This window comes from Echinops telfairi, unplaced genomic scaffold (genome assembly GCF_000313985.2).
Source record: "Echinops telfairi isolate 266 unplaced genomic scaffold, ASM31398v2 ScPeMD7_443;HRSCAF=831, whole genome shotgun sequence".
NCBI lineage: Eukaryota > Metazoa > Chordata > Mammalia > Afrosoricida > Tenrecidae > Echinops > Echinops telfairi.
The window spans coordinates 62,618,551-62,628,601 of NW_022104341.1; the positions used below are offsets into that span (position 1 = coordinate 62,618,551).

General features: G+C 42.5%; 1 protein-coding gene across 1 annotated transcript; it reads right to left on the reverse strand.

Moving 5' to 3' along the window:
• Nucleotides 1-9,124: 9,124 nt before the first annotated feature.
• On the reverse strand, nucleotides 9,125-9,542 carry LOC101651430 (macrophage migration inhibitory factor). The gene has a single exon (XM_004699376.4). It carries the CDS (start codon nucleotides 9,508-9,510, stop codon nucleotides 9,163-9,165), a length of 348 nt encoding a protein of 115 aa, XP_004699433.1. The 5' UTR covers nucleotides 9,511-9,542; the 3' UTR covers nucleotides 9,125-9,162.
• Nucleotides 9,543-10,051: the final 509 nt, after the last annotated feature.

Here is a 10,051-nt window from a genome sequence, read left to right on the forward strand (position 1 = left end):
GCTAAAGAAAGGTGGGGTGCCACAAGACGGGTGGGGCAGCAAGGTGGGTTTAGGACCTGTGCTGGAGAACAAATGATTGAAATTGTCAAAGATTTCATTTTGTTTGGATTTATAATCAGTGCTCATGGAAGCAGTAAGAGATCAAACGCATTGCATTGGGTAAATCTGCTGCACAATACCTCTTTAACGTGTTCAACCATCATTTTTCTGAATTCATTTTCTTTTAGTTCCTAGGGTGATTTCTTTTAAAGTGTTAAAAAGCAAAGATGCCATACTGAAGACTAAGGTGTACCTGACCCAAATCATGATATTTTCAGTTGCCTCATACGCATGTGAAAATTGGACAATGAATAGGGAACACTACAGAAGTATGGTGTTGGAAAAGAGTATTGCATGTTCCAGAAACTGCCAGAAGGTCAAACAAATCTATCTTGTAGGAACTACAGCCAGAATGCTCCCAAGGATGCTGCTAAGGATGCATCCTTAGAAGTACGGATGACAGGACTTAGTGCCATATATTTTGGACATGTTATCAGGAAAGACCAATCCTTGAAGAAGAACATCGTGCTTGGTATCAGTAGAGAGTGCACAGAAAAGAGGAAGACTATCAAGGATATAGGTTGACATCGGGGCTGAGACAAGGGACTAACAAATAGTAACAGTTGTGAGGATGGCACAGGACTGGGCAGTGTTTCACTCTGTTGTGCACAGTGTTGTCATGAGTTGGAACTGACTGGATGCCAATCAACAACAACAACAACAACATTGTATGTAATGTTGACAAGACTATAAATTAAGATTCCTTGTTCTCCCTTCCCTAAGGAGTGGATCATAATACAGTTTAAGGCAGCAGAGTGATGTAAAGGCACAAAAAGAGAGTTGGTGTCTATTTGAGAGGCAGACTGCACAAAGATCATTGAGCTGCCCTCCTTTCCCAAGACTGCTCCTTCAGGCATCCGATACCCCCCAAGCTGCCTACCATCAAGTGGATTCCAACTCACTGTGACTTTATATTGGGTTTATGAGGCTATACATCATTTGGGGAGCAGATAGTCCCATCTTTCTTCTGTGAAGTGGCTGGGGTGGGTGGTGAGGCGTGAACCCCTTGTTTTTACACTTAGTAGTCACCTCAACTCACTGACATCGAGTCAATTACAACTCATGGGGACCCTATAAGACAGGGTAGAACAGCCCCTGATAGTTTCTGAGGCTGTAACTCTTTACAGGAGTAGAAAGCCTGGCTTTTCTCCTACAGTTAACAGTATATCTTTTCTCTTGCTGTACCTCTTCAATATATTCTTTTTATTTTTAATTGGAATAAAGTTCTGTTGTCTGCAAAAAAAAGATCTAAAAAAACGTACCCATCTCCACAGTGACCGAAGTTCTTAAAAAATTCTTCACAACAAATGTCAAAAGATACTAATTGCCAAAGCTTGATAAAGATAAGACCTATTACAGCTGTAATTTACCCCCTTAATATAATAGACCTGTTTTGGAGGAAATTAAATTAGTGTGATTGGATTGTTTTTAAACTATAATCATGGAGAAAGTGATAGATGCATTTTTTATTATCATTCATTAATATTTATCCAAGTATGACTTTCTAGTACCTGTGCTAATTGATGAGAAGGAAAGCTCAGCCGTGTGATTTCTAGTCATGGGCCTGGGTCTTTCTATAACGAAAGAAAGAACATCTGCTTTATTGGACCTTAAATTGGGAGGGGTCCTGAAATTAATTATGTGGATTGTTAATTTCCTCTCCCCAAATAAATCTTAGGCATGTTTTGACCTATATAAAAATGGCCAAATCTGAGCACCATCTATTAATTCTCACTGAGTGCTTTGGTTTGTTTTGGAGAGTCCAGGAAGAAAGAGTTGCCAAATGGGCCCAAAATATACTTTTCCTAAAAAAATCTCTGATTCTGAGACAAGTATAAGCTTCTGGCTCAAACCTCACTAGCTTCTAGGTCAAGGTTTGGGGGAACTATGGAATTGCTCTGGAAAGAAGGATCCATGCAAATGAGATGCCTGGCTATACTTAGCTGCCTCTAGTTAGCCAACTATCAGCCCCTCCCCTCTCCTAATAACACGCCTAAATTAAGTGAGCGGAGGTCTCACCATCATCACTTTTAAGGGATGCTGGTTGTACTTCTCCCAAGATAGATTTGTTCATTGTTCTGGAAGTCCACAAAATATCCAACATGCTTCTCTAACACTGTAATTTAAATGTATCCATTCTTCCTCTGTCCTCCTTATTTATTATTTAACTTTCACATGCACATGAGGCAATTAAACACACCGTGGCTTGGATCAGGCGCACCTCAGCTTTCACAGTGATAGCTGTGCTCTCTCACACTTTTGTCACTGCTGTTGGGTCCGTTCTGACTCATGGTGCCGCTGCATGACAGTGGAAATGCTGCTTTGAGTTTCTGGCACTGCACATCTTTATGGACATAGATAGCCTCGTCTTTGCCCTGCGTCCTGCTCTGGAGAAAGATGTGCTTATACCTCAGACCCTGTGTCTAACAATCCAACACTACCTAATAGGACCACCAGACTCCTTTCTCTGGTCACCAGCAGACCTAAATCCATGAGGGATCCATCATAAGCCATTTTTGAAGTTTAAATTTGATTGTGAAAGATAATTATGTCTTAGATTGATTTTTTAGTCAGTAAAATGTTTGTAGAGTCCAGTCTATGCAAGGGATTTGTCCTCTGACAAGGTGCTATGATTACTGTCAACTTGATAAAATATGGCCAAGGAATAAGTATGTTGTAATATAAGAATACATTGACAAAATAAATAAAAGATGTATGCTCTAACTATATTGGCTTTTGTGTTCCTTAAAGGTGTTATATCTCTTTTACACACACACACACACACACACACACACACACACACACACACAAAACCTCATTGTCAACGAGTCGATTCTGACTTATAGTGACCCTTTAGGACAGAGTAGAACTGTAAGTTTCTGAGATTATAAATCTTCATGGCAGTAGAAAGCTTAGTCTTTTTCCAAGGAGCAACTAGTGGTTTCGAACTGTTAACCTCCAGGTTAGCAGCCCAACTCACCCCACGGCCTTCATAAATGCAAATTTTACCCAACTTCTAGTGAGAAATCATACTGTGTCAGGCACCATGTTTAAGTTTCTAGACACCTAAGATCTTTGTTATCATGAAATTGCTGTTCTAGTTGGAAGAAATAGATAAAATGAAAACATAATTCATGCATTTCTTATGAAGGTCCTGAAGGAACTGGTAGATTGTGATAAGGTATATAGTGACTGAGGGTGGGGCTAAAGTTGTATCTTGTATGGTAGATGGGGTAGATTACTTGAAGCAAGCAATTTTGAGCTGGAATCCAGGTTATGGGACCAGATATGTGAAGAGCTGACAAAGAGCCTTCAAGGCAGAGGGATCAGCAAATGCAAAAACCTCATGAGATGGAGAACATGTGCCACGCTTAAAGAAAAGGGCGAAGAGCAGTGGGCTGAGAAAGAGTGACAGAGGGGAGAACGGTACAAATGAGGTCCTGCGGGAGGCAGGGACAGACTGTAAGGCCTTGCAGTCCATGATGGCCTCGCCCTTCATCTCTGTGAAGTCAGATCCCCTCTCAATAGTCAAAGTGCCGTTGTTTTGTGACGTCTTCCGTACAAACCCAATCTAGAATATTGTGGTTAGGTGCTGTCAAGTTGGTCCCAACTTCTAGCGACCCTACACACCACAGGAAACACGGCCTGGCCCTGCACCATTCTCAAAATGGTTGTGATGTCTACACCCATTTTTGCAGACACCGGGACAAGGTACCATCATGCAGATTTTCAACCAAAAGATCAGCAGGACGCAACTACCAGCTGCTCCACAGGAGAAAAGGGGGGCTTTCTACTCCCACAGAGTTACACTCTCAGAAACTCACAGGGGTAGTTCTTCACTGACTTTCAGGGCTGCTGTGAATTGGAATCAACTTGAAGACTGTGAGATGTGGTGTTCTTTTGTTTTGTTTTGTTTTTGAGCAACCCCAGAAGGAGCCTGAGTGGCATAGTAAATTAGGTAAGGTCAGCCGTTCAAAACCACCAGCCACTTCCAGGGAGAAAGATGAGGCTTTCTGTTCCTGTAAAGACTTACAAGCTCAGAAAGACACAGAAGCAGTTCTCCTCTTTCCTAGAGGGTCGCTCTGAGTCAGAATCGACTCCGTGGCGCTGGGGTTGAATGGGAGCAGTGGGGTGCGTTCCAACCCACAGCCTTTCGTTTGCAGCTTGTGCTTCACCATTCCCTGGACAAACCCCTCTCACTCATTCATACAACGCCTTGTACTTCTTTTCATTTTTTCCTTATCATCTGAAGTAATTAACAATTTGTGTAATTTGTTTTGTATTTGTTCCCAAACCAGCTGTAAAGTCCTTGAGGGTAGAGATTGGTTTTTCTAATTGACTGCAACATGGAGAATTAAAATCCTCCAGCAAAGATCTATTTATTAATTTATTTTGGAATAATTTTATTGGAGGCTCTTAGAACTCTCATCACAATCCATACAAACATCCATTGTGTCAAGCCCATTTGTACATATGTTGCCATCATTATTTTCAAAACATTTTCTTTGTACTTGAGCCCTTGGTATCAGCTCCTCATTTTACCCCTCCCTCCCCCACACTCCCTCCTTCATGAACCCTTGATAATTTATAAATTATTATTATTTTTTCATGTCTTACACGGACTGATGTCTCCCTTTACCCACTTTTCTGTTGTCTGTCCCCCAGGGAGGGGATTACATGTACATCATTGTGATCGATTCCCTGCAAAGAGCTATTTTACTATATGCCATATGTGTAGATAGTGCTCTAAATATATTGATGGGATGAATTAATGTATAGCTTTTATATCAACTGCCTTCCAGTCACTTACCTTAAGTCCTCTGTGCCCATGGGAATAAGAAGGCCCACTCAGGTGGCCATGTGAGAGAACACTGCCCTGCCCAGGGCCTGGAGTCAGAGCCGAGCTGGCGAACAGTGGATCCAGTCTCTTCTCGAAGGCTTTCGTCACACGTTCTAATGCTGCCTGGGTGCAGGCTGCTTCCTTTCCTAACCTTTTCTCTTTCTTCTTCAAAGTCCCCTTTGCCCTAAATCAGCAGGTGGTATGCCAGGTGGGATTAATCTAGAATAGGGGTTGGCAAACATTTGAGACAGAAGAACCCATCCTGTCCCTCACAACATTTAAAAAATATGTGAGAGCCATAAACACACTTTGATAAACAAATGGAGCCACCAGTATCTGAATAAGATCCTTAATTTAAAAAAAAATTTACTTCAGAACCGCAGGTCATGCCAAAAGAGCTACATATGGCCCGTGAGCCAGTTTGCTGCCCCTGGTTTAGTATTAAAGGTGAGAGTGCGCGAGTGGGAGGTTATGCATTTTAGTCCAACCGTTAGTTCTCCCCTCATGAGTCATTTATTTTGGCCAGAATATTGATAAAAGCTTATTAGTTGTATGAATACAGTTCTTCATGTTGTGGTGACCCCCAACCATAACAGTTTGCTACTGTTATGACTCATAATGTAAATATCTGATATGCAGGATGTATTTTTGCTGTTACAAATTGAACATAATTAAACATAATTAAAGCATAGCGATTAATCACAAAACAATATGTAATTATATGTTGTGAAATATTTATGTGTTTTCCGATGGTCTTAGGCAACCCCTGTGTAAGGGTCATTCGACCCCCAAAGGGGTCATGACCCACAGGTTGAGAACCGCTGAGCTATGTCATCTTTTTAGATACAACACTACTGTCTACATCTAAGAGTCACGCAGACGAGTTTATCAGGTTTAGAAAGAAATTGTATGGAGGATGTGCTCATGGAAATGGATGTGGCTTGCCAACCATATTGTTGTTTGTCTTGGATTGTCCTCTTACAGATCTAGAGGCAGAGGCACAGGGGTGTGAGCACTGGACTTAGAGTCCAATGACCGAGCTTCACTTCCAGGCTTGGCTGTTTGGTAGTTGTGGGTCTCTATACAAGATAATGGAATTGCCTCTTAACTTGCTGATTGGTCAAGGAGGATTATATTGACCCCACAGATTGCTCTGAGGATTTAATGAGATTCCCTATAAATAGCTCCTGGTCCATAAGAAGTGTTCAAGCATCAGTGGGTGCTGAGTCAAGAGTAGGATTCTTCCCAATGCAACCTTATGTACCTGCCTGATCCTGAGCTAGAGACCTTTCCATTTATTTTGTCAATGAAAACATACTGTTGGTTGAAGAAGGTTCAGAAACGAATTTTCTAGCCATATTTTGGGATGATAGTTCTGGGTTAGACAAGAGTGAGTTCATGAAATCGAGACAGGCAGTGTAGTAAAGGAGACAATACTGGTCCTTGTGCACCTACCGTATGTCAAATACTAGGAAAGGGCTTTGTCCCTAGGCTCTTCTTCACCCCTTCAGAGAGGGTAGTGACATTTCTGAGAAGACATAGCTAATTGGCTGTACTTCAAATTCATATGTCTTTTTAATAGATATGTTAAATCTCTCTCTTCATGGAATGACGGTGAAGACCCAATGATAGGGCATACTGTATATGCATATGTTCCATAAACACTCATAAGGCACTGGATCAATGTTCCTTTATCATCATTATCAGTTGTGACTTATTTGAGGTATTTGCATGATTCACTTTAGCAAAAGGTAGAAATAGTCTAAATGCCTGTCACCAGATGAAGGGATAAACTATACTGGAATGTCACTCCACTGGAAGGAGAAATGAGCCCTGGTGCACGCTACCACATGGGTGAGCTGGCAAACATTCTGCTGAATGAAATCAGTTAACCTACTAAAAGACAAAGATTGCATGATCCCATTTATGTGAAGTAGACAAATGTATAGAGCTGCGGTTCTCAACCTGTGGGTACAACCCCTTTGGGGGTCAAATGACCCTTTCACAAGGGTCACCTGATTCATAACAGTAGCAAAATTACAGTAATGAAGTAGCAATGAAAATAATTTTATGGCTGGGGGTCACCACAACATGAGGAACTGTATTAAAGGGTTGCAGCCTTACGAAGGTTGAGAACCACTGGTCTACAGGCTGAAGCTTATGCGTGGTTACTAGGAGCAGGAGGGAGAGGAAAAGGGGCCGCCATTGCCTACAGGGGACTAGGTTTCTGTTAATGGTGGAAGAATCATTTTGGAAAAAGGGAATGGTCATGATTCCATGACATGATGAGCATAACCAACATCACTGAATTGCACATGTAAAAATGATCGACTTGGCAGATGTTTTGTTGCATAAATTTTACCACAATGGGGAAAAAGCAGTGGTTGATTTGGTGGTATTCTGCAGGGTAGGGTGTGCTAGATGCATTCGAAAATCACAGTTCTTATGTACACAGGTATAGATAAGAGGTGAGAGCTCATGACACACAGAATCCAGGAACAGGAGTGGGAATAGTGATACCAGAAGGGCAGGGGAAGAGGGGAGAGAAAGGGAGAAATGGGGAACCGATCTCAGTGATCAACACATAACCATACACCCCTCTACATGGGGGAAGAGCAACAGAAAACATGAGGGAAGGGAGACAGAGGTCGGTGTGAGAGATGAAAATATTAACAATGTACAATCTATGGGAGTGGGGGGGGGAGAAGAGCTGATACTAAGGGCTCAATAGAAAGTGAATGTCTAGAAAAGAATGAAGGCAACTATGTACAAACATGCCTGATTCAGTCGATGTATGGATTGTGATAAGAGTTGTATGAGCTCCCAATAAAATGATTAAAAAGAAAAGAAAATCACAGCTCTTTAAAACAAACAAGCTCTCTGTGTTCCAGGAACCAGTCCCCATCCACAAGCCAACTCCTTATTGACATTCAGTTTAAAAATGAATCTCGCCATAGGTCCCTCCCCCCATTCTTGTCCTCAGAACATATGCAATGTCTGTTATCAAAGAAAATGTTTATTTGCTTTGTCCTGCTTCGCAGCAAGCATTTGATAGACTCAGCCTTGTGTGTGTGTGTGTGTGTGTGTGTGTGTGTGTGTGCAGTGACTGCATCACATTAAAACCAGAGAAAAACATCTTCTGAATTTCTCCTTTACATGGAGCGAAGAAATCCCATCCCCTATCCTGACAGGAGGATCACAAATGGCACTGGAACGTCTTCAGAGTGGTTTGTGCCCTTGACAGGTCAATGAGAGGGTAGCTGAAACTGAAGAAGTCATATGCCACCATGCCAGCAGAAATGAGCATTATACCACTCATACTAACGAGTGCATTTCCAAAGGGACTATTTAGCGGTATTAAAAGTCTCTAAGCAGATGCCTCTGAACTTAAAATACACTTAATTCCTAAGGATTGTCTTGTAATTAATTTACCCTGATAGACGCAATGAGAAGAAGCAGGGCAAAACAGCACGTTGCTCAGCAGTTTGCAAACTTCAGGGAACACTAAGATAAATAATTTTGATTTTTTCCCCAAGCATCTACATTCATTTCCTTTATAAAACTGAGATTTGAGAACAGCTTACAGTAAGGAAGAGCACATTCCAATTTTATAATCTAATCTCCTTTTTAAAAAAGCCAGCTACTGTAATAGGAAGAACTCTATGTGGATGACATCAAAAGCATATCATTCATACTTTGGTTCCAGCTTTGATTCTTATTAGCCTGCCAGTCTGAGAGCATCTCGTTGAATGTGGGAAGCAGGCTCCTGACTGTTCCTGTTAGACACACAGCGCTGTAGAGCAATAGTTTTCACATACCCTCTGTTAACACAGCTTGTCTTTCATGAAGAACAGCCAATGCTCAGCTCATATGTAACCAGACAGTTATGTTTTTATAGTATTAAAGAAATAATAATGTTAAATGTGCTAATATTGTTTGAGGTTTTGGTGCAAACTTGATAAAACAGCTCTCTCTCTCTCTCTCTCTGGAGGTTTGAGGTATAGTGGTGTGATATTCGGACAGGCCAGACACCAGTAAAGAGATACTAAATGTGTGCCCTTCAGGTTGTGCTGGAAGCATACTTTGGCTTCGGATTGACTTGGATCAAAGTCTCAATCTTCTTTTCCCCTTGACCTTAGCCAAATATCCTCACCTGTGCGGGTCTCAATTTATTTTTTATTTTTTGGTCTCCGAACCGTTTATTGCTGGGGCAGGGAGGGGGCTCAGGCGAAGGTGGAGCCGTTCCAGCCCACGTTGGCGGCGTTCATGTCATAGTAGTTGATGTAGATCCTCTCCGGGCTGATGCGCAGGCGCTCAGCCAGCAGGCCGCACAGCAGCTTGCTGTAGGTGCGGTTCTGCGCCCCGCCGATCTTGCCGATGCTGTGCAGGCTGCAGAGGGCACACGGCTCGCCAGAGCCGCCGAACACCATGAGCTGGTCGGGGACCACGTGCACGGCGATGTACTGGGCCGGCTTGCCGGTGGCCTGCGCCAGTTGCTGGGTGAGCTCGGAGAGCAGCCCGTCGGGCACAGAGGCGCGGGGCACGTTGGTGTTCACCACGAACATGGGCATGATGGCGGAGAGACGGCGCGGCGGGCCAGACGGGCGGACCGCGGGTCTCAATTTAATTGCCTGTTAAAAGAAAATTCGTATAGTGGTAATAACAAGTGGCATTTAAAGAATGATGAGGCCACATATACACCAACTTTACCAGTTGCTGTTGAGCTGATTCTGACTCACGGGGACTCTATGGGGCAGAGTAGAACTCCCTAGGGTTTGTGAGGCGGGACATTTTTGTGGATACAGAAAGTCTCATCTTTCTCCTGGTGGGTTTGAACCACTGACCTTGGGGTTAGCAGCTCAATGCATAGCCCACTCTGCTACCAGGGTTCTTTACCATTGCTGATACTCCATACCTGTACAGGAATCCCCGGGTGGTGCAAATAATGAATGTGTTTGGCTGCTAACCTAATGGTTGTAGTCTAAGCCCACTCTTTTTTTTTTTTTTAATTATTTTATTTTTAACATTTTATTAGGGGCTCATACAACTGTCATCCCAATCCATACACACATCAATTGTGTAAAGCGCATTTGTACATCATTTCTCAAAACA